Consider the following 25,083-nt stretch of genomic DNA (forward strand, 5'->3'; position numbering starts at 1 on the left):
GCTGCGGGCAGGGCCGGGGCTCGCGGCCCCCCGAGGTGACGGTCCCGGCTCTGCCCGCCCCCCCCCGCGGCCGGGGCCTGCGCCCCCCTCGCTGCGCCCAGGTAAGCTCGGGGCTGCGGGCCCTCCCCCCGGCGGGGAAGGGCAGGGAGGCAGCGGGGGGTCCTGCGGCCGGTGGCCGGGAGGGGGGACGGGCACACACACTTATTTTTCCCGCAACCCGGGCGGGGGGGCGAGTTACTTTTTTCCGCGTTAACAGCCGGACAAGCCGCGGCCCCCCGGGGGGAGGGAGGGGGTGCTTGGCCCCCCCTCCGTGCCGGTCCGAGGCTTTGTCGCCCTCGCCCCTGCCCACCCTCCGCAGCCGCGGAGCTCTCGGGGCGCGTCTCCCCCCGCTCGCCAGCCCGTCGCTGCGGGAGGGGGCGGAGGGGCAGCCCCCAGCCCCGGGCCGCCCACCCCCGCGGCCGCGCCCGCAAGGCCGCGCGCTTCCACCCTCCCCGGGGCACCTACTTATTTTTAATTGGGTTTTTTTTCGGTGGGAGCGCGGTCGCAGTTGCGGCCGGAGCCGCCGGCGATCGGGGGCGCGGGGGGGTCCCTTCGGCCGCGTCGCCGCGGGGTTTTCCGCTGCGCGGGTGCGCTCCTTGCGCGGCCGCAGCGGGGGCTCTCTCGCGCATCCCCCGCAGGGAAAAGCCCCCCCCCCCGACTTGCTCTTTATTAAACGAAAAACTTTTCCCGCTGGTGGGTTTCCTTGCTCATTGCGGGGATGAAGCGGGGGCGGCCGAGCCCCTCTGCCCCCGCCCCGGGCCGAGCCCCCGCGCACCCTCCCCGGCCGGCGGGGGGGTCCCCAGGTAAGGAGGAACGCGGCAGTTACGGTAAGAAAGATTCGGCTTTTATTGAAAATTTATATATGACTCGATATTGTAATAAATAAACGAGACGAGCTCCACGAAGGGACGATGCGAGCGTGGGACACGCGTGGGGGCACACGGACGGGGGCGGGGGGGGAACGGCGCGGGCCGGGGGCAATAAATAACGCGGGGGGGCGCGGGGGTCGGGCCGGCCCCGGCCGGGCGCGCTGTGCCCCGGGCCGGTCCCTGCCCTGCTCCCTCCCCGGGCCCGGGCCCTCCCCATCCCGGTTACTGCCCCGGGCTTTGTGCCCACTCCGGGGGGTGGGGTGGGGTGGGGTGAGGTGGGGTGACATTCCCCCCAACGCTACTCCCGGGGACATGTAGAACTGCTGAAATAAAACACTGGTAAATACAGCACATTTTTAATAATAACTGGGGTGGATCTGACCTAACTATAAAATGTAGGTAGCTTATTAAGTATTACATATGGCAGGACTAGATGAAACCATTCCCAATGATCCCCCCCCCCCCCCCCCCCCGATATCCCCCTCTCTAATCCTATTACGACAAAAACATATTTATTCCGAACCGGGCCGTGCCGCAGCGGCCGCCACGCTGCCCCGCTCCCAGCGCCGCCCGGCACCGCTCCGGCGCGGCCCGCAGCTGGCCAAACAAAATGGGGAAAAAAGTTTTAATTTTTTTTTCCTCCAAAACACTTTTTTTTTGTCCTTTTTTTTTCTTCTTTCTTTCTTTCTTTCTTTCTTTCTTTCTCTTTCCGCGCTCTCATGTCGGCATTTTTCAAAACGTAGGGGAGAGCTGTGCTGCGCGCGCCGCCCAGGCCGCTCACTGGAGGACGCATTTTTCTTCCTTCTTGGCCATCTTGCCTTTGTTTTGCTCGAGGGTCCTCTCCAAGTGCTCGTCCTCCTCCTCGGCCCTGCGGAGAGAGGCGGCGGGCGGCGCGGTGAGGGGCTGCGGGGCTGCGCTGCCCTCCGCGGCCGCGCCGAGACCCCCAGCCCGGCCCGGCCCCGGCCCCAGCCCGGCCCCGGCGCCCTCCGCGGGGCTGGGGGGCTCGGGGACCCCGGCCCCACTCACTGCTTCTCCTGCGCGTCCAGGTCCCGCACCAGCGCGTCCCGCTTGTTCACCAGGATGACGAGCTCGTCCAGCAGGAGCTGCTCCCGCCGCTTCTGCGCCTCCGTCTTCTGCCAGTCTGCGGGGAAAGCCACGGGGACACCGGTGAGACCCCGCACGGCACGGCACGGCACGGCATAGCCTGGCCCGGCACGGCACAGCTCGGCACGGCACGGCAAGGAAAGGCCCGGCCCGGCCCGGCATAGCCTGGCACGGCACGGCAAGGCCTGGCATAGCCCGGCACGCACGGCCTGGGCCCGGCGCAGCATAGCCTGGCACGGCACGGTCGGCACAGCTTGGCCTGGCCTGGCACGGCACGGCCCGCAGAGCGCTGCCGCTCGTCCTGCCCCGGCCCCGACCGAACCCCAGCCCCTGCTTCGGCCCCTGCCCGCCGGCGCCGTCGGGCCGCCCGCGGGGGTTTGGCTTTGGGGAGTCGCCGGTGGGTTGTGTCCCCTGGCCAGGCCGCCGGGCCGGGCCCGCGCCCCTCCGTTCTCCCCCCGGGCACCGGTCGGCGGCGCTGCCCCCCCCCCCCCCCCCCCCCAGCAGACGCGCGCGATGCCGCAGGGCTCGGCTGGCAGCGGCGGCCCCGCTCGTTCCTGGGGGCTTTTCCCGGGACCCCCAGGCCGGGGCTGCCGCCGGGGCCGCCACTCGGCAGCCGCGGCCGGGGCCTGTGGCTGTGGCTGTCAGTCAGCCCCGGCGCCCCCGCCTCCCTCATTACGGGGGTAAACAATGAGCGGAGCCGGCGATGCCGGGGGAGATAGCGGGCGGGCGCGGGAGGACAGCGGCTCCAAAAAAAAAAAAAAAAAAAAAAAAAAGAAAAAGAAAACGAACAACAACAACAAGGAAAAAAAAACCCACCGGGAGAAGCCATCGCCACCCCTCGGCGATGTCACCCCCCTCTCCCCGCCGCGCTCCCCGGGGGCGCAGGGACCGAGGGTGCTGTGCCGGGGCCGGACAATGCCGCCCGCCGTTACCATGCGGATCCCCCGCGCCCCGCAAGAATGCGGTGGGTCAGACCCCCGACCCCCTCCGCCGCCAGATTTATTCAAGGCAGCGAACTGCTCGGGAGCCGCATGAAAGCGAGCGGTGCTGGGGGGAACTCGGCCTTGGATTTACAAATTAAAAATCAGACGCATCATCGCGCAGCGCGGGTCGGGGCAGCGCGGAGAGACTGAGGCGCCGCCGCCCGCCCGGGCCCGCGGCCGGGAGCCCACCCCGACACGTGTGCGGGGGACCCTCGGGCGACCCCAGGCCGGGGGACCCGGCGGGGACCCCGTCGCACCGCGGCCCGTCCCGCTCCCGGCACCGGCCTGGCCAGGCGCTGCGGGAACTTCCCGCGAGTTTTTCTCTTTCTCTTTTTTCTCCCCTTTTTATTTTCTTTTTTTTCTTTTTTTCCTTTTGGCTCAGTGCATTGCTTCCCCCCATCGTCGCCAAAGAAATAATTTTCCAGGTGCACAGCGGCCAAACCCGACGCCACCGGGACCCTGAACCCACCCCCGTGCGGCCCCGCCGCCGCTCCGGCACCGGCCCTTGCGGTGCCAGCTCCCCAGGGGTCTCGGGCCCACCGCACTCGCCCTCCTGCTCCTGCTGGGCACGCTGCATCCCTTCCCCCCACCCCCCCGGTGTTACCCGCCGCACGGTGCCGCCCCGCCGTGACCGCAGCCTGGCGAGGGGCGACAGCGGCCGGGCCAGGCAGCGCGACACGACCCTGACCGGCACGGGCGGGTGCGACCCCCGCCGCGGCCCCCGCCTGCCGGGGGAGCCTTCCCCTCCTGCTGCTGCTGCTGCCCCTGCCGCTGCCCCTGCGGAGGCTCGCTCCCCGGCACATCTGGGCACGCCAGGCTGTAGCTGAGAAGGGACCTGCAACCCACCGGCTCCACCAGGACTTGAGTTAATTATTTGGCAATTTTACCGGTTTTCACTTAGTTGAAAAACTATTATTATTTTTAAAGCTTGTTTTGTTGGTTTTTTTTGCCCTCCCCTCTGCACCTCCTAGTTCTCCAGTTTCAGCAGCAATTTTAGCTTTCAAAGCATCAGTCAAAGTATTTCGGTACAGGTTTCACTTAGTCCTTCACTGGCATTTTTTTCCCCTGTTACGTCCCTTTCTAAGCGCTACAATCTTTATTGCTCCCGTCTTGTAGCCCCGTGGGGTAAATAATGCCAATATTAGGACTTCACAGAACACAACTACTGGGTTGGTTGGGGTTTTTTGTTTCTGCATTTGCTCACTACTAGCCTTCGAAGTATGCCACGGGAAAACTTGCTGGCAAAATATTCCCTTGCATTTTTACTTTGTTTCCTAGATAAGGAGTCTGACTTCCCTGCTGCCCCCCCCCCCAAAAAAAACAAACAACAAACCCCAAACCAAACAAACCAACAATAAAAAAACCAAACCCAAACTCAAATCAGTCAAGTACAATTGGTTAAAAGAGGAACTGGCCCAAAGTATTTAAATAACATTTTATATGTGATTACACTGCAGTTTTGTTTTATCCAACAAAATACTGCTGGGCAGCAGTTTCAGGAAGCATCCCGACGTTTAAAAAAGCAACTGTGTTCAAGTTTGATTCCTACCTGTTGTGCCTTTTAAGCCAGGATTACCTATAACACCTGTCACATATAGTTACCCAGGCTGACGGCAGCTCTGGGAAGCTACAATATGGGCTGTGATTAATTTGAAGATTTCAGAATAATACTGTTATAAAAGCTACACTCCGGACAAAAATAGGATTAAGCTCTGGGGCTGTATATGAGCTAAAAGCGTTGAAAGCTAAAGCTCCCATGCCACCACTTGCGATGGGCAGTTTAAAATGACAAGAGTTTGCTAAATTCACGTTAAGGTAGAAATGTTTTCAATTACTCATCTTCATTGACTTCATATTGTCTTCCCCCCCCCCCCAGCCCCGCTTAAACTGATAATTACTTTAAGCAAACAGGCGGCCGGTTCCCATAGAAATGCTTTAATAGAAATGGTCGAAAGTTCTCGTAGTAAAACCTTCAACCTCGCCACTATAATAAATAAGCCCAGCACTTTGATGAAAATTAACACTAGTTTTGTAAAGAGCACATTGGGGGATTGCAGTCAGGTCTTATCTTTAGTTCCAGTCAACTAGCAATCCTGAAAGAGTTTGCATCATCATCAGAGCAGGCCATTTGATAGGATTCTGCTGCTGAACCTAATCAATCTATGGAATACTGTGGCTGCGCGGTGTAACAAAGCTAAAATAGATTTACAAATGGGGTTTTAGAGGATAAGCTCCTCCACAGGATTACATATTGATTTTAAATATAAAAAGCTTATCATATAAACCATAACTACAAAAATAGTGAACCTATGCATAAATCCTTTTAGAAGAGCACCCACTTCAAACTATAAGCCAAGAATAAATCAAGATGTACAAAATCCTAAAGAAGATCCATTTCTTGGGCAGAAAATGAACACACCACCCCAAGGTGTGCAAAAATGAACTTATCTTTTCTACGGAGGCATTAAATCTGGAATGAAAAAGTAAAAAAAAAAAAAAAAAAAAAAAAAGAAAGGCGTGAGAGGCAAGGTGGCTGGAAGTACAGCATCCCGCATCCCGCCACATGGCCACGGCAAAAACTAGGCTCTGGAAGGCAGCACCTTGCTGCCATGAGCTCTGATGGGAGCACAATGGGAGCACCACGGGAGCACAACGCCTTCCCGTGTGCGCGGGCTCAAGCCAGGCCAGTAACCTGCGTTTGCTTTGGCCCGCACGCAGGGATCTCGCCTGGCTGCTCGAGCGTCCCAGCGGCAGGAACCCCGGCGGGAGCCAGGCACCGCGTTCACTGTCCCTCTGACCGCTGCGGCCAGCGGGGCGGGGGAAGCAATGCCTCTGCTTACCGCCCTGGGTCAGGCATATGTTCCGCCTGAAGTGCCGTGACACTCCAACAGGCTACTCGGCTGCCTGTGCCTCCATTTTAGCGGCTGGTGAAGAGGACACCGGCTGCACATCACCGAGCACTGTAACGGTCAGCACCTCCCGAGGCCGGCGCTGCCCGCCGGGAACCACCTTTATCTGCCATCAGCAGGCTGCTGCCTTCTGCAAGGCCAATGCTGCCCCGTCATCAGCTGCCTAAAGAAATCGGTTGATAGATTTTTAAACAGCACAGTCACGCGTGGAAGAGTTGGAGCAATTTACCAAAACAGTAATTATCACCTTTCAAAGACTCTTCTTTTTTTTTTTTAAGTTCCAGTTTGGATTGGTGCATTCTGCCTTTCTTTTCGACAAACAAACCAGTCCCGTCCTGTTATTTCCCCACCCCCTCCTCTGCCCATGTATTTCAGGTTTGGAACTGGTGCTGGTAAAAGTGAGATCTGTCTTTTCAACTTTTTCACAGAGCCCGGGCGCTCATTAGCAATCGCCTGAACGGCCCTGGCGCAGGCAGTCCCGGGCTGGTCGGGCAGCCCGTACTTCCTCAGAGGCACCATCAGCGCTGCAGCGTTATCCCTGCTGCCCACAAGCGCATCCCTGCTCCCAGTGCGCGCCGGGCACAAGGCGATACCCACTGGCACGCACGCCGAGAGGCAAGGTGTCTCAAACCTCTGCTTCACCTTGCCCTGGGAGAGTGTCTCCCTTGATATATTTTTTAAGTAAAAGCAGCTAGCTGCTAAAAGTTCTAGCAGACTAATTATCTTACTGAGGGTTAAAATGCTAATTATGGACTTTGTTGTATAAATAACCCCCCCCACCCAAATAACCAAAATCATCCAGCTCTCACGTTTTCTCCCTAAATCCCTGTTTACTCTGTCACAGCAGCAAAACAACAACAGCAACAACGCGGGGGGGGGGGGGGGGGGGGGGGGAGCGGGGCGGGGGGAGGGACTTTCAGGACTTTCTTGGGCTTTGGCATCCCTCTCTGAACTTAGAAAAACAATGGACAGATTTTCGTTCACATCAATGTGTGAATGGCATAGGTTGCTAGACGTTCAAAGGCTGCTGCTAGGACATTCCAAGACAGTAAAACATGTAAGAGGCAATTAAAGATTGAAATTGTGGGTTTCAATCCAGTATCTCTTAGCTCCTCTCTGGTTTTAGAGTATTTTATATTTTAAATATTTCATTAGTATGATTCCCAATTAATCTGGCTTGTCTCTGCAGAAAGCAACGAATATATTTATGACTCAAGTTTATCCAAGAAGATGGTGGACGCAGTCTTATGCAAAAAATATAACCACAGATTGAGAGATACGACAAAGCTACCTGAAACCTGCTGCTTTTTTTCCTACAAACTTATGCTCTCAGTGAAGTCTCCAAACTAATTAGAATTGATTTATTATGGATCAGGTACCTTATCAGGTGAAGAAAGAAATTACCATGGACAGTCAAAGGGTTGAGAGGTCAATACAGAATAGCAAAATCAATTTGCATTGATTAGACAAAAGGTCCATTTTACAGAGCCCAAAGGATTAACTTTAAAGCAAACATCTTTGAACTATAAGGCAGCATTTGTGACTGAGAGGTATAAGCGGTGCAGCATTAGAAAACACTTAAGATATTTAAATAAAATAATGCAAGCAGTGGTTTAAGCTATCTGGATGTTTATTTTTTATTATGAATCATCCCCGGGATTATTGTACAATTCACTTGAAAGCCCTATGGAAAGGATGCAATTGTTTCATTTATCCCACGTGTCAATCTTCCCGTGAGTTTTCATTCAGATAAGGTGACTAAACTGGGGAGAGTTGCAGGGAAGGGAGAAGATGTGTGCAAAGGATCGCGCTAATCCTGGCGCTGCTCGTGATGAAATATTTACTTGGCACAAACGTGGTGTTTTACCACCAAAACTGATGAGACTTTTTTTTTTTGCCCCATGAGACACTGTTGTAAACCAGATGTGCACCCTTACAAGGCGGGAGGCTCCCTTCCTGGGTCACTCCTGCCATGTGCTGCGGCACCAAGAGTGGCATGATGCCCCAGGAATGCCAGGAGAGTGTAACTGCAACAGAAAATAATAAACCCCGGGCAAATATCCTTTACCTCCTCATCACTTTGCTTTCAAAGTCTTATTCCGGGGAGACAATATTTCTTTGTCCCATGCCTTGGACTTTCCCCTGCCTGCCCTGCCAAATAAATCCAAAGAGTGGGATGGCAGACCCGGCATATTTGCTGTGTGCTATGACTTGAAACGATGTAAATATCAGCCTTAATTCTTAACTGGGCTTCAGAGAAGCCGCCAGGTGTTTGGTACTTGCTGCTTTGGGCAGCAGCATTTCCTTCCCTCGGTCCCCCGCATGGCTCTTACCTTCGATGGCAAGCATAGCTCTTAGCTCCCGGTTCAGCAGTTCGTAGCGCCTTTCTAGGTCATGTTCTTTTTCCCTAGGCAAGTTGCAAAAGTTCATCAATATGTTAATTACTAAATCATTAAACACTTAAAAGAACCTTTAACTTACATTGATTTTAGGACTCATAACCGACTTTTCTCTTTAACTTTAAGCTACTCCAAACAAATGATACACAAACTTACAACCTTGCTCAGGTGGCACATTCCGTAACAGGGCCTTTTCATTTTCTGTAATGTCAGCCCTAATTCCATCAGTTTAACTCTATTGTGCTACGGGACGTAATTATTTCATATTCATCCTCGGAGCGGCTGTTGTGGAATGTCCTAAGCATAAAACATTCCCCCGGATCTAATGAACAAATTCCAGCATCAGCCTATTCACCAAGATAATATGACACTGGAAGTATTATCCTATATACATTCTGCCCTAATGAATAATGAAAATTAGACGTGGGATTAGAAAGCTTAAGATTTTTTGAAGGTAGACTCTTCTGTCAAGTTCAGACGGTAGGAAGTGCGTGAGCACAGGCTCTTCCCGGGGAAGTATGCAGGGATCTACACTAGGTGGCATTCCTGAAAGAACTATCATCAGCCCAAGAGGAGCTGCAGCAGCACGGAAGGCAAAACGCCTCTACAAAGCAGGGTCCTTCCCCTTCCACGCTGCTGCTAGCAAAGAAAGTGTATTTGTCCTTACTGGTCAGTCTGGTGGTATCACCGCACCGTGGCCGATTCAGCGCCGTCCCTTCGGCAGCACAGTGCCGCGGAGCTAGCAAGGTAGCCGGGGTGCCGCAGAGCCTCGCTCGCTCCCCGAACAGCTCTCACCTGTCACATCTGCAGCACAACCCACCTCTATCTGAGCATTTCAAAACGTCATTTTGTTCCACTGGTGGGCCCTTGGAAAACCTAACTGTGCTTAATATTTCTTTGATTTTTTTTCCTCCCCCCCCCCCCCCCCCCCCCCCCCCCCCGCCCCAGCTCTGGCTGATCTTGTGCCATTGCATGCTTCTCATTTTCAAGTCTGAAATACGAGAAAAACCACAAAGCATCCATGCTGCTCACTTTTGAGGGAATATTTTTGAGGTCTAACGGGAAGAGAGCAAAAAAGTTGTGCATCTATCTAATGAGTAAATATTTCCATCAATCAATCAGTCAACCCTTTTGTAAATACATGCGTCCATCCATACTTACAGAAGAGAAAGCTGGTTCATCCGTCTTATTAAGGCGTTCTTCTTATTAACCAGCATGAACCATTCCTGCATCATAGCTTCTTCTTCTTCTGTGTTTCTTCCTGCAATCGAAAGGATGTCATTACTTTGGTGGCAATTCACAAACGGAGCTAAATGCTTCATTGCAGGTTCTGGAGTATTGCTGTCCAGTACCACTGCGCGTTACAAGGTATACTCTCAAAACGGTAAAAACATCATCTGACTGCAAGTCCTGCCACCCAATCCTGCTTGCTCCATAAATAAATCTTTGAAAACAACCACTCTTCAGCGTATTTTTTAGTGTTCTTTATCATGCCGATACTCTGACCTAAATAAGGACCTTTTTGTAAGTACCGTATCTTTTTAAATTCTCCCAAAAGGACTATGCTGTTGCAATGTTCCCAATGAAAAAGCCTTGCTGCTACAAGATGTCTGGTCATCACGGGCTTCCAAACACAAACCCAATCCGTGTGGGCTAGACCCACTCCACCCCTGCAAACCCAGCGTGGTCGGGCCGACGGCAGGGTCACTCGCTGCAGAGGAGATGGCAACCTTGACCCTTGGCCAAGGCGTGGGCACCTGCCCAGCCTCTGCGTTCACGGCTGCTGTTCCAGTCAATGAGCTGGAAAGAGCTGCTCCTCTCCTCTCCTCTCCTCAACCCCCCACCAAAGGGAGCACCTGCACAAATGCACATCATTTTGGGGCCCAGGTGCCTAAGGGTCCCCATGTGTGCAGGCACGGACTAGCACCCCTTTCCCCAGTCCATGTCCATCGCTCCAGGACCCTCCATAGCCTACCCATAGGCAGTGCTATACTCTTCCAGGCTCTGTTAGACTCTGCGTTACCACCTCTGCACCATCAGGCCACAGGGGGAAAGGCAGACAAGCGGCCAGAAGGCTCCCAACCGTCCCTCCCAGCAGCAGGGCTGCTCAGCCCAATTCTGCTCTCGGAGCTGGGGGACTAGAGAAACTTCATCATAGTCCTGCATGACGGCTGCACACCTGTGGTGACCTGCCATTCTCGTATCTCGAGTTCAGACGAGGAGCAAAGATTGTACAGTCCTCACTGAACTGTGAAACTCACACTTCTCTTATGGTTAAAATTAACCTGGGAAGAAACGTGGAGTAGCGGCAAAGGAGTGTGCGCCAGGTCTTCCGAGTACTTCTCCCAGCTTCCACACTGCTTCGCTGAGAAACTGCGGGCAGACCCCTGAGTTTGTGCCCTATGTGTGATATGGGGATAATCACCCACACTCATTTTCCAGGGGCGCTCCGTGTTAATTCTTTGGGGTTCGTAAAGGGTTTTCACATCCGCGATGCAAGGCGCTGTGCGCTCGGGGAAGCTATCTCACCAACTCAGACCACAGGCTCCCTAGTTGCAGAGAGGCAATTTCCAGCACCAGAAGCTGGAAAGACACCAGAAAAAACATTGTTTTGCTCTAAAAGAAAGCTTTCAATTTCTGGATGGGAGCATCTGAAATGCTTGCAGGTAGGTGCCTGCCACACGCACCCTCCCAGCCCAGCGCGGCGGTGGTGTGCAAGCCCAGATCTGCTCAGGGAATCGCCTCCTCACCTGGCTATGACCCTGCTGTGTGCCAGGGGAGGCTGCCCGCCCCCTCCAAATGGTTCTGTCCCCCCCCCTACAGCCTGTGGGGTCGGTGCAGCCGCACGAGGGAAGGACAAGGGGGTGAGCAGGGATGTGGGTCAGCTGGGGCAGAGCTGACGGACCCCCACAGTAAGAAAAAGTTTTGCCATCTGGCATGCTCTTCTTTCTGATGTGAGACATCCCCCCAGATCCAGTCACCACCCTGGGAAGCTCCTGGCTGGTGAAACTGTTCCTGGACGGGTGATTTTCAGATACCCGATTTGCTAGCTGAGAGATGGAGAGGGCAGAGCATCCCAAAGGGGGGGGGGCGGCCCCACAGCCCTTTTCCGAGCAGAAGCAGCAGGGTCCGGCTCCCGGACAATGGAGCGTTGAAGGAAGAAATTTGTCATGTAGAAATGCTCTCCGCCGAGACCTCCGCTTCTGGTTTTGTGCAGAAAATATTACACCGCGGCATTTGACAATATTGTTCTGCGCTCCTCCAAAGAGGATTAAAACTTATAGGTGTACTTTGCTGTTAAGTTACAGATCAAAGGCACTGCTGTATTGGTCCATCTAACAGAGTTTGCTTTTAGGAGCAGATGACAATCAATACTAGCAACCTTTTGTTGAAAATGCACCAAGTAGCTGAAATTTATTTAGAGGAGAGGGCAAGGAAAAGGGGGCAGATTGCTGTTTTGTCCTTGCAAAATGACCAGTCTGTTCTGTGACACGTGAGATTTTTTCCACCAGCAGTGTGGCAAAGTCCTCACGCCCAGACATACGTGGGGCTATAGTAACGTTTTAATCAATTTATGACACTAGATTTGTTGGGTTTGGGGTGGTCTGGGATCTCGGGCTAAAAGGCGCCATTCTAAGTGCAAGCTCTCATTGCATTTCATTTTGCAAGCCTTGAAAAAGAAATGGGAGACAGAAACGTTTCAAAGGAGTTTGACTCAAAGGCGGATCCGAACTTGAATTTCATGCCACGCAATCTCAGGGTAAGGGCGTAAAAACCCGAAGGTACAAACTTCTTTCTATTAATGCATTCCTCCTAAATAAAGTTAGTTGCAATGTACAATGAGCAAAGACCTAGGTAACGCTTGGAGCTGTCGCGTCCGATCTGAACAGGTGTCTATTTTGATATTTCTGCGCTGACACCAAAGCACATGCAACATCCATAGAATAGGCTGGTTTAAAAGTGAGTTAACAAAGTCTTGATTGTTTTTACAGAATTTTTAATCTGTTTTTGTATTCGCTTTGGACCCATGTGATGCCCTGACACCAGTCATGTGATATCGGCTGCGATAGGCACAAATCCCCAGGCAGCAACAAAAGAAGAAAGAGTAAAAAAGAAAAAGCTGAGAAAAAGCTTGCAATTTGGAAAAAGGCCAATTGTACCCTGGCGAAGGCCTTTTTGATCAGTGAAATGACACATGTGTGCAATATTAATAGCAGTTGATGCTGATATTTTATTTGTTGACCATCAGCTTTTAAATTCTTGTGCACAGAGCTGAAACAGATTCTTCCCAGGCAAGCAAAATAAAGATGAACTCCTGTATATAAGAAATTTAAATAACTCTTTTCAGCAAATACACTACCATTACAGCACTACTCCCCCCGCCCCTTGGTGGATGCACGCAAAACACTTTCAACAAAGAAAACCTGAGTGTGGTTACTGCAGCAATATTGCGAGCTAAACTCACGTTTACAATTTCTAAGTAAAAATTTAGGAAAAGCCTTTTCTTCAACAGCTTCACTCTGTAAAACCCTGCTGCTGCTGGTGTTTTTGTTTCCATTTTCCAAGTGTAAAACAAGTATTTAATTGACTTGCTAGAAACGCTCGAAAATTTAAATTGGGAAAGTATTTGTGTTGTTCTCGGGGAAAAAAAAATACTGTAGATTATTTAAATGAGACGAAAAACATGTTTGAGAACAAACTGATCCCACGCATGCAACCCCCTTATCTGAGCCAGTACAAGATGATGAAAATCTATAAATAGCCCACAGATCTTAAACTTAAATTTTTTTCCATAATACATGCATTACACTATTGTTTTAGATAAAAAAACAACAACAACAACAACAAAACCCTTTTAAAGCTAGTAAGTTGGACCATTACAAATTAATCCTGACTTTAATAACTGGTTAAAGACCCCTTCAGCTTTATAAGTAACAAAAAATATTAAAGCCTGTGATCACAGCGAGCTTTTCTCATTTCTCCTCTAACCATTTGTTATTTAATCCAATACTAGTAATCCAATTTGTCCATCAGACTTTTAAAGGGCAGAATGCAACTTCCCCAGCTTAGACACTTTTCAAAGTACAATATATTTTTCAAATGAATGCTGGATGTTTCATTTTTTCCCCAACTGTTCCTAGCTCTAATGTATGAGGAAAAAAAGAACAAGATGAACATTGTTCGTACTGATTAAGTAAGAGCTCATTAAAGAGCTGTCAGTGCCGTACTTTGAATATGCATGAAGCATATAATCAGATCTAGTACCGTCACTAGAGGAGAATACGGTAAGTACAAAGGATTGATTTAATTACTTAGAGTGGGCTGTGGTGGTAAAGCAGTCTTGTTAGCGCAAAAAGAAAAGGAGGTTGTATTCTGGCATGGTTAGGGGAAAAAGGCAGTTTTAGCTTCTGCCACAATACCTAATCTCAGGATAAAGCACTTTACATTGTAGCTTAAAATGAAGACTGTCAGTTTTCTAAAAAGACCAGAATTCATCTTATCTTGTTTAACCTCATCTGGTTAACTATCTAGCAGAACATATTTATTCTCTTTAACACGTAATTATGCTTATACCTTTTTATCCTATAGTTCAATAATGACTTCTGAAAACAGTCTTCAAATAGGAGCGGGTAGTGCCACAAACATCATATGCATGCGGAACGCTCGGTGAGAGATTTGAAAAATGCAGAGCCAGAAACTAAGACGAAACAGTAAGTACACACGCCTTTATGCAAAAAGACAATACAACTTTTAATGTCAGACTTCATGATTAGCTAGGTTCTGAGGAGGATTCTGGCAGGGTTTCTCTAATTTATTTTCTCTTCCCCCCTCCTTCTTTCTGCTTTCCCCCTCCTCTTTTATTTTCCCTTTTTTTTCTCCCCCCCCCCTTTTTTTTTTTTATTCAATTCATTCTTATTTTAAGAATAAATCCTCTAGGAATCCAGGGGAATTCTCTCACATCAACTCTCAGTGCCATTTTCTAATTTCATTGTCTGGCTTGAGTGGTGCAGGATCCGTGCTCTATTCTTCCCTTCACTTGACATCTACCAGAGCCTCCTCAGCGATTAGGAACGAGCCCAACACCAGCCTGGAACAGCACAAGCCGCTACAGAAACTCCTACTGGCTCCTGAGCTGCGATTCTGCGCTGTAATAGCTCCTGACACGATTCAATCCAGGCTCCAGGGTAAAGTTTGGTGATTTTTGTCCCTGTCGGACAAATTTTAGCAACAGCCAAAATAACGATAGCCAGAATTTTAATGCTAGCAAAAAAACCCAAAACCAAACTCCACCCCAAAGTCCTTTCTTTTCTCCCGTGGGTCGTCACACATATTAAAATATCATTTTCCTGACTCTTATTCAAAATCAGCGTGAACCCATTTTCATCTACAACACTCAAGAATTACAAGCATATTTATAAGTTACTGTTTTTTGAGAACAACACATGCAACTAGCTTATTTTGGCACTGCACAGCTTCCAGGCAGTCTTTTCAGAATACCTTTTCCTTCACATTCTTCAGGATTTACAAATGGATTTTTGTTTACACTGTAAGCTAATTGTTTGGTAAATATTTAAATAAGAAGCATCTTGACAAATGTCTCTTGTGAATCAATTTGAAAAAACAATTTCTTCCCTCCCCCCCCTTTCCTGCTAAAAATACTCGCACCCCTTTTGCTCAGCCAGCTCAGCCCGTATATGTACCATTAGACCCATTATTTTTAAGCCACTTGGGCAGCTCGTCATTAGATAAACCCAATATGGATTAACATAGCAAACCTGTACATTGCTAAGAAAACAGAGAAGAAAGTGCTACGAAATACTGTGAATACCACTTGAAAGGAAGAAAAAGCAGCAACATGCAGGGACAAGATTAGTTTGCAGTGTAAATGGATGAACACAGTAACTCCTCTACACTTTATGCCATCGTAAATCTGTCAAGATAAGCCAATAGATTAATATTTTTTTAAAAATCCTTAAATGTAAATGTATTTAGCTGTTGTGCAAAAATGAATTACAACCTGCGGAAGATAAATAATAAAGGATTTCTATCAGCATCCCCAACCAGCCCGTTCAATCTGGCAAGAAATAGCAGGTTTACAGAAACAGCTTGGTATGCCATCTGAAGCAGTAATTGTTTTTAAATTTTATTTGCACTGTGTGTAGTGTGTGTGCCATGGTGTCATGGATAAACACAGAAACCTCCCCATGTCTCCCCATTTACCTCAACAGAACTACATGAAAAACAACCTACTTAAGACAGAGCCCATTCTTCACCCATTTGCTGATGTTTACACACAGTTTTAAAACAGAATAGAAGCCGCTTTCTTCACTCGGCACACTTGGGTGAAGAGGCCAGCGGGGGAACGGCAGCGCCCGTGGAGCCAAGCGCGGCAGGGACGGCCAGGACAGGCAGCCCTGCTCCCCCCCGGGCTGCCAGCGAGGTGGCCACCGAGCCCCACCAGCAAATTCCACAAATTTAATGGGAAGGCCCTCCGAGAGCGGACACCACCACCTTTATTTGCCTGCTGAAAAAAACCCTGTTGCGCTCACCCAGTCGTGGGGATGAGTTTTTACGAGTTTCTGTATTAGGAGCAGGCAGACGGATCGGCTTGTTTACCTGAAGGAGAACATGAATAGCAAATAAAGAATAGGTCTAGGATGTGTCTCGTCTTGTCTGGGAAGAACCTGGGGAAATTCACTGAAATTGAAGGTGGTGTGTTTAAAACCGATAAAAAGAATGATCTTTCCTCAAAGCCTCGTCATTTACCAGTAGAACTCGTCGCCACGAGGCAATGTTGAAACTAAGAGCTCAGCAAGAATTAAAACCGGGTTGAATGTTGAATATGGAAAGGCAAAGCTGTAGCAATAAATATTCAAACAAACAAAAAACCACGGGAGGTAGGAATTGGATCCTCCTGCTTTAGGACAAGAGCTAACCTTTAATTGTTCCAGGTTAGATGCCATGTTCCCTGGGGCAGGCAAGCCGCCAGCTGCCCCCGCACAGCTTCTTGCCCCTGCCTGGGTGTCACCTGTCCCCGTCCCTCCACGGGCCAGCGTCCCGCGCCCACCGCGGGGCTGATGGGCTGCGGCAACCACGGCTTTGCCACAGGCAGCACGGGCAGCGCCGGGGGCTGCAGCTGACCAGCCTCACATCGCTAACGCCGGCTGATGGGAGGTCCCGCACCCGCCGCAGTCGATGGCAGGCTTCCCACCGATCGAACAGTCTTCTCACCTTGCTCACTGCAAACAGCTTATGTGCTGGCGAGCTCTTGGGTTTAATGCAAGTTACTGAGTTTAACGAACACCTAAGCAGAAAGGCCTATGTTCACAACAGATATTCCTCGTAAAGGGGACTTACAGGAGACCCACCGCCCAACGTGCCCAACGCAACCAAAAGCTACGGTGGGGATTTTTAAACAGCTAGCGATCCACAATTCTGCACCAAGAAAAACTGAGGCATCCCAAAAAGAGACCTATTTTCTGCAAAATCACCCTCCTCTTCTTCCAGAGGACCACCTTTGATGGAAAAGCTCAGAGTTTTGGTTAAGATGATTCTTCAAAATTCTCAGCATCCAATCGGAGCCAGCACCCAACAGTGGGAACGGGTGGGCTGCTCCACCCTGAGCCTCAAGCCTCCCACCTCAGATCGCCATGCCCAGCTTCCTACCGGAGTACTTCTTCCTTTCGCCAACCTAGGACCTCCTTGGTTATTCAAAAGTCACCAAAACCAAACCAGAAGAGCCACCAAGAGATAAACAGGACAGGACCGTTGTTTAGATGATGCTGCAGAAAAGCTAGCTAGCAGATGAAGCCCTGGCACAATCTTCCAACTCTCTGAACCGGATGGGAAAACGCTCAAGGAACATTAGACAGGCAAGTCCATGGCCACTAACTTGCTGTCTGAGAGCAGTTGAGAAGGAGACATTGATGCCCACACAATGGAGGCTCACAAAGGTGGGTACCGACTGCCAAGAATCTGCCAGGCAGCGCTGCATTGCAGCGCCGTGGCTGGCCATCCCAGCCCCCTGAAACACTGCAACCCTAACGAACCGGAGCCGCCACCAAGGGCATGCCCTCATCACATGCACACATCAAATTAGCTTAATATCAAGCAGGAAACTTGTAATTTCTTTGGTTTCTGAAACATAATAAATCAGAGAGGCTATGTGAAATGTCGAGAGCTGTGTAAGCAGCAGGTCAGGGTTCTGACCACATCTCGGCATGTGCGAGGATTTGTTCTACCTGGAGCGGGGCTGACTCATGGGAAGACAAACATCTTGGCCTGCAGTCCTGGCAACCTGAAATTACCACAGGACCAAAACATCCACAAAAGACAAATGGCCTGGAAGGCTGCTGATTTCCTCGACAGGATGAGTCAACACAGCAGTAGCCACGAGAAAATAACAGAAAATCAACAGAAGTAGAATGCCTGGGCTTGGTAAAGATTATGAATGTATTTTAAATGTGGGACCATCAATCCAGACCAAGAAAACACACAGTTTGTGGCCCCAAATTCAGCCAACAAGAGGTGAAGTTCAGCTGAAACATCTGCAGAGATTCCTGCAAGGAAGAGACGGATCCCAGCACCGCGCAGCACCAGTGCGTGTCCTCCGTCACCCTCTGCTATTCTTTGTACACACATTTCCTGACGGAGCAGCACTTCAGGGGAAGCGTGGGCTTGGGAGAAGCATACCTCCAACCTTGGCTGGCCGCACAGGAAACACACACCGTTAGCCGAGAGACTCAAACCTTGGAAGCTGTGGGAAAACCAGCAGTTCATGCCTGGAAATCCACCAGGAAGGGTGGTCTGGCAGGTGAACTGTTTTGCTTGCAGGTCGGCGAGTAGAGCTGGGTACTTGGTTATGAGTGGCAGCAATTTCTTTACAGCTTGTAACTACTCCTTACATCACTGCCAGTTTACTTGGCAAGTGATGGCTGGGTAAGATTCTGGAGTGAGAGGCCAGTTACCCTGGAAGTGGTGGGACTGTGCTCTACGAGGCAGTGTGTTAGCCCGTTTTTACCAAATGTTGTCTTACCCCCTCCACAACATATTCTCACAGTGCTGGGAAGGGGCACTGGCCAGTACAACATGACTTCTTGAATGCGCAGGGCCAAGCTGAGCCCAGGCAGGTGCCTGCAGCGAGGCGATGGACGTCACCCTGTACCGGTGTCAGTGAAGGCGCCTGCTCCTACCGGGGCTGGCAGGTTTGCGCTCCAGGGATCCAAAGCTTCCCAGGGCTAACGGGGCAACTTCAGCTGGGTTCAGGTGTCCTGGGGCACTGCTGTTTCCCGTTTGGACAGAAAATGTGTTTTCGGTGGTAAAGGGGAGAAAACAGAGAAAAAACAACGGGGGTCTCTGCAGGCTGCAGCGGCACCGTGGGCTAGCAGCCCCGGCGTGACCGGAGCGCCTCGCTCCTCACCTTCTCCTTGCGGGCAGGCACTGATCGCCGAGAAAGCCAACTTCCAGGCATAAAGCCAAAGACTGTGCCTACTACATGAAAGAGCATTTATACTGCAATACCACAGAGAAAGATGGAAATCAGTTAAAAGAAGCAAGTGTCTGCTGGGTCTTGCAAGACTTTTGGAAGGCTCGCAAGCCTATTCATAGTGCCTAGGGCTCTCCCAGAGTAGCCTCCTGCTACGCAGGCAACGCTGCGCTCGGGCTCCCCTTCACACTGGCTTCAAGCACTTTGTTGACAGGTTCTTTTAAGGCAATGATGAGGCTACAAGCCAGGGAAGTGTGCGGAGAGGCGGCTGACTTACCGTGCGCTCCTTCCAGCCAGTGGCAATTCTGTCTTACTTCGAGAAAAAAAAAAAATGGTCATTGTTTCCGCTGAGCTGCTTTAATGATTTAATGAAGTTGGCTTGGGAAGGCTGAACACGCACACATGCTGCCCATGTCTGGCCTTGGAAAGGTCTCCTGGGAACGTCTGCCTACCTACACGCAGATCTAAGGCTGTAAAGACATGGCGAATTACAGTCAGAAGTGTGAACCCCCGAGTTTGCCGTGGTGCATTCGTTTTGCAGAAGCTCCACAGCTGCAGAAATGCCAGGTATTTGGAAAAGCGTGGCCAGACGGTCTCCCTTTACCAAAAGCAAGTCAAGACTGCTTCACAGGAACTGCTAATGGGAGGAGATGGAGACTGGAGAGGAAAGAGCTTGCCAGTAAGAGAGTGTGGAGGCACCAGGATGGAAACTGGAGCAAGGCTGACAAGCCTCAAGAAGTTCACGTATGAATGACCTGGACCCTGAAGACTCCTGTCAGGAGAACCGCTTCCTAGGTGCCGGTTTATTTGCATTAACCAATTCTCACGAACACCCCCGCCCTGCACAGATTCCGTGCTAGCAGGCATCCCTACGGAACGCCACCGGCCGCAGCGGCATGCAGGGCGGTCAGATCGCACTTGGATGCAACGCAGGGGCGCAGTCACTGTGTTGTAAGCAGGACATCCACCATAACGTCATTGCACTTCTTCCACCCGGGGCTTTGGTAGTTGCCAAAACCGCCATGACTATAACCCTGGCGGCAAGTCAACGTTCCTGAACACCGGGCAGAGGAGCATCTCATTGAGTGCTTTATAATATTGCTTTGCCTCAAAAAAGAAGAAAAAAAAAGGCAGTAACTACCAATGCATATTTTTGTGAATGGTTATCATGTTACAGTAAAAATCGCTAATTCTTATGCTCGTGTCAAAACCTTTTCTCTTGTCCAGCACAAACCGCTGTTGGTGACACCCCTCTGGCCTCCCAACCGTTCCGCGTTCCCCACAGGGAGTGCTCGCAAACTGGCAGCAGCAAAACCCAAACCAGCGTCACACACGTTCATTCACAGGCTCAGAATTTTTTGGAAATGCTTTCACTCCCTGTTTATGCTAAATGCAAAAAGGTAAGCGGTAAAGATGATGTTTGCAGTGATACTGTTACATTTTCTGCTGCTGCCAGACCGTCCGCCCGCTCGCTGCGCTTCGTGCGCATCTTGGTCTTGCTCAGCCCTGCTGGACATCCCTCCACCACCCTGTGGTTTGGCAGGTTCCCAGCTCACCTGAGGTTAACCGTGCTGAGCCAGGCAGAACAGCAGGGCAGGAGAGCAGGGCTGGCAAACCGCTATAAAACTGACGGTGTTATTAATTCATTCTTTCTGATTTAGGCGAGATACGGAAATATGAAAAGACCATGATGATTTTTTCTCCTTACGTATACACACCGGTATTTTTCACACTGGCTGCTTGCGAGCCTGAAGACGGTAACGAAACCAATTTTTACATGGAGTTCATCTCTCAGGCAAAACTGAACATTCATCATTTTCCTCCCCAAGCCCTGACACGGGTGAATACAAAAATGCATTTGCTTTTGAGAATCCCAAGGAGAATTATCAATTCAATTGTTTTTAAAAGACAAAATCTGGCTTAGGCAGAGGGATGCCTCCTCCTAGCCTAGCCCTCCCTCCGCTAGTGCGGATTCGTATTGCAGACTGGACGACTCCAGCAAGAAGCATTCGAGACGGTATAATACAGACTGGTAAATACAGCCCGATAATCAGGTTTGTGAAGGTGCAGAGCATATAAGGGATTTATTTTTGATAGTGAATCTATACACATATACATCATCAGGCCCCCATTGAGAAGCAGACCACTCCAAGTGATTAATACAGCTAAAGGGGGCAGATAAGAGATCAATGACAAAAATCACCTGGTAACAAAAAAAAAAAAAAAAAAAAGAGGAAAAAAGTAAAAGGTGTTGCATTAAAAGGGATTTTACTTTGCATGCAAAACAATACCAAGAAACCTGTATTTTACCACTTGTACTCAACAAGCACTCCAAAGTATGCTGGGATGAGAACAGAAACCCATCCTTTCTAATAATCTTGCGACAAAAGCTAAAAGACATCATCCTATTAACTAGTGATCTCAACTGCTAATGCAGAGTACTTCCTGGTGCCTTTCATGTAGAATGCCGCTATTAAAAAACCACTAAACATTCACTGTGAACAACACAGAATCATTCATCTTTTATCAGCATCTCTTGTTAGAGTAGTATGAGAGGGGCTGAAGGTGTCATTGATATTATAGAGTGGAAATTAATCAGAAATTTTTCTCATATTTTCCTCATCACACTCATTTACTTTTGTACAAATTTCCCCCTGCTAAAAAGTTCATACCCAGCCCCCTGTTGTACGCTTTTAAGTTGAGAATATTCAACGAGTGCGTCAACTGAAAGGCACCAGGTCCTAACACAAAAAGCATTCAAAATTCTCATTTAGTTGTCTTTATTTTGCTAGCGCCATGTGGTCCTTGAAGATGTAGAAAACACGGGAAGCCGAGTAAAGATCAGAGCAAGCTCATTAGCATTCTGACAAAATTGGAGTGGTGGAGATGTATAGTTTGCCTAGTTTGTCGTTTTGAAAGCTACCGGTGGTAAGCTTTCTATTTCATTGTGCTTTTGTCTTTTTTGGGGGTTTTCAGCGCAGCGGGGTGGTTGTTAGCCTGGGTTTCACAGTGCATTGTGGGAACCTCGCCTGCGCATTCAGCCTATATAGTATCATTTGAGTTCAAGTCAAAAAGTTTTTTTTTCCCCCCTTCTTTATTTCATAATCACCTATGCTAATGCATAATTGTCATCTGGCTGTCAAAACCCATCCTGCCCGGAACCTGGTTTATAAAGTTAAAAAAGAAAAAAAAAAAAAAAAAGGAACAAACCCCCCGAATAAAGTGAGCTGTATTTAAAAATAAAACCTTTGAAATGTGTTGCTAATTTTCTTCAAAAGACAAGATAAGGAGAAATTAATTTAAATTCCACTGTTTACAACAAACTAGAAATGAATTTGAGACAGATCCAGTTGATTAGAATTCAAAAGAGACTCTTTCACCATATAAGATCCCCAATTCTATTTCAGAGGCTCTTGAAGGAAAGATGGGTTTATGCTCCAGAATTATGTAAATAATGAACTACCTCTTAGAAGACCTAAAGAAGTTATTACTCTGGTCATTTGATTTATATTTTTTTTAGATTTTTTTTTTTTTAAACATAAGGCTCACTTTGAAGGGCTAAAAGGGCTACATTAATGCTGCGATTCGACATGAACGTTTCCAAGTTGCAATGAAATGGATAAAGGTCTTTTTCGATGAATTTATCTGCTAAATCCTTGTGGTTGCCCTCCTATCTCGGATGATGACCCAAAAGAATGTCAACAGCTCATTTCCCAGAGAGCTGGGAAGAGTCACTGCGCGGGCCATAATCTGCACGCTCTCAAAGAGCCGTTTCAAACATTACATTTCACAAGCTGTTTAAAGAGATTCTTTTTTCCCTCCCTCTCATCTCCACTATCCTACCAGTACTTTGGACATCAGTGCCTGAGAAACAAGGGCTCTAACAAAGTTGAAACGTGACTTTTTATATATTGTGTTGGCGGGTCGTACATACGTGTGCCCGTGCCACCCGCGCACCCCGCCGCCACCAGCACCCATGGGCTACCGTGCGCCCCGCCACCACCCATGGGCTCCCCACGCTACGTTCCAGCCGCATGGCAGGAGCAAGGCAATGCTAAGCATCAGAACACATTAAGTCACTCCTAATTTACTCACTGGGTTTTTCTAATGTAATGTGTGTCAGGCTGCCAAAATCACAGATATCCCTTTAGTAGGAAAGGATAAAACCCAGCCTGAAAGGAGTTACAATGGTCGGGTCTTGGATACAGTAAATTTTACAATGGAGTGGGGATTAAAGATTTACTTACTTAGTAAGGGGGAAAGGATAAACAAATACTAAGAGAAAGAGCTGCTTTATAGAAAACCCTCAAAATTGTTTCTTTTTGTTATGCGCCTGGATAACATCATTATCATTATCATCAAAACAGCCTTGGAGCTGCAGCCTCTGATGGTCCAGAGGAGCAAACAGTCCAGCCAAAAAGGGAACACCGGTCCTTCAAACCAACAAACCAGTACAAGCAGGTAAGTGCTGGGGAACAGGCAGCTCCGAGGTACCCCTGCAGCCCTGCGGACTGCCAGGTCTAAAATTTTCCATCCCATTTAAAATCCAATCTCGCTCTGCGTTGCAACGTCGAAGCTATACGTGAAGAACTGTATTCCCTCCCCAACTAAAAACAGCCCCCCAGGCCTGAGAACTAAATAGCACGTGTTATTTTAAGCTTAACAAAAGGCAGAATTTTGCCAGCTCTGAGATGCCACCTTAATTTCAAATCTGCGTTTAATCGCTCAGTTCCTTTTCACTCAGGTTCCAGCTCCCAGCAGAGGCAAATAACCTGGAGACTGTTATCCGTACAACAGTAAAGGCGACCGAATTATTTTCTATACTTTGCAACGTGCTTATAGCTGCAAAATTATTTATCTCCTTCACTGCATTCTACTACGAAAGTTTCCTCCAGAAGAATCGCCGGGACCAGCCATATCAAATTAGAGGGCACTCAGGAGTGTCTAAGTCCAGCTTTAAAACAAATATCATAACAATTACTTAGCCATATGGAAAATAGGGTATGTCTTTCCTGAAAGCTTTTATACATTTTCTATCTCAAATTTCAACTTCATTAGAAACTATTTCTGACTAGCAAGCTGCAAGATTGCTAAATATCTAACTGTTAACTCACCATGAAGAAAGAGACTCTTTTGAATGGCAGAACTTTTCCAAGATGCAAATGAACAATAATCTAATTTTGAGAGTAAATTAACTGAAGGATTCATTTTAATATGTTTCAAAGTCTCTGAAATTAAGTGGCAGTTGCAACCTATGCACCACACAGGCATTCGTGCGCTCACGCACCCCCGCTAACCCAGCACCCCCGCGACACCCAGCTCCCATCTTTAGAAGGGCTCACATTGTACTTATGTTTAGGTTCCTACGACTTAAAGGCCAGATGTTTCACAAATGACCAACAATTGGAGGTTAGAATAAATTAATGACTGATTTCTGAGCTTTGATGGAATTAAGCATACTTCTTTTCTCAAATGTGCCATGTGAATGTTCGCCCGTTAAATTTTTTTCCCTTTTCCCCCCCCCCCCTTTTTTTTTTTTTTTTGACAAGTGAGGCCACCCAGCAGAAAACAACTGATGCAAAACCCAGGAGTAATCCCTCTGTTTAGTTCAACACTGTGGTTAGCCTTAACACTGCCTCTATTATCCAATGGATTTAGAGAAACTTTCATTTATTTGTTGGCCTCAGTCTTCTAACTCTGTTGCCTCCTTTAAAGGACCCCGGACCATTCCTATGTAAATACATTTGCATAGGGCCACAAAGACACTTTCTGGGACTGGGATTAAACTTGCAGAACTACATAGCTGTGCTGCACATATTTGTGATCTTCACGTAAGTACTTTCACAAATACATACGAGTAAATGAAGCTGGTGTCGACTGGCTGCAGGAGCACCTGGAGTTTAAAAGCAACGCTCGGTCGCAAGCCCCGTACCACAGCCCCGGACGCTGCGACCACTGGCAGACACAGCACCCACGCGGGGAATTACAGCATACACAACGCACAAAAAGCCCATTTCATTTAGGAGCTCTTAGGATCGGCACTTTATTTGCTGCAAAATGTCATCTTCTCTCCTAACCTGTTCCTGTTCCGGCAGGACAACAGGATCCCTCTCGTAAAAGTGATGATTCATCGCTACTTGGGCTTTCACTCCGCTGTTGTTCTTGCTGCCTCTGTTTATAAAGAGTGCCCGGGGTATAATACATTATTATATACTGTACACAATACGGCCTTCTTGCAGCCAATTCAAATATAAAGCTTTGCATCCAGTGAGTCTATTAGGAAACAGCACCAGG

General features: G+C 49.1%; 1 protein-coding gene across 15 annotated transcripts in view; it reads right to left on the minus strand.

Moving 5' to 3' along the window:
- Positions 1-861: 861 nt before the first annotated feature.
- EHBP1 (EH domain binding protein 1) overlaps positions 862-25,083 on the minus strand; it is a 226,290-nt gene continuing 202,068 nt past the window's right edge. For all 15 annotated transcript variants that reach the window (XM_055713338.1, XM_055713345.1, XM_055713344.1 and 12 more), the window contains 4 exons: positions 9,465-9,564; positions 8,238-8,311; positions 1,935-2,049; positions 862-1,776 (listed from right to left, as the gene is read on the minus strand). In XM_055713338.1, coding sequence (XP_055569313.1) covers positions 1,686-1,776; positions 1,935-2,049; positions 8,238-8,311; positions 9,465-9,564 — 380 coding nt within the window. In that variant the 3' untranslated portion in view covers positions 862-1,685. The remainder of the gene's footprint in view (positions 1,777-1,934; positions 2,050-8,237; positions 8,312-9,464; positions 9,565-25,083) is intronic.

Source organism: Falco cherrug, chromosome 6 (genome assembly GCF_023634085.1).
Source record: "Falco cherrug isolate bFalChe1 chromosome 6, bFalChe1.pri, whole genome shotgun sequence".
NCBI classification, from domain to species: Eukaryota; Metazoa; Chordata; class Aves; order Falconiformes; family Falconidae; genus Falco; species Falco cherrug.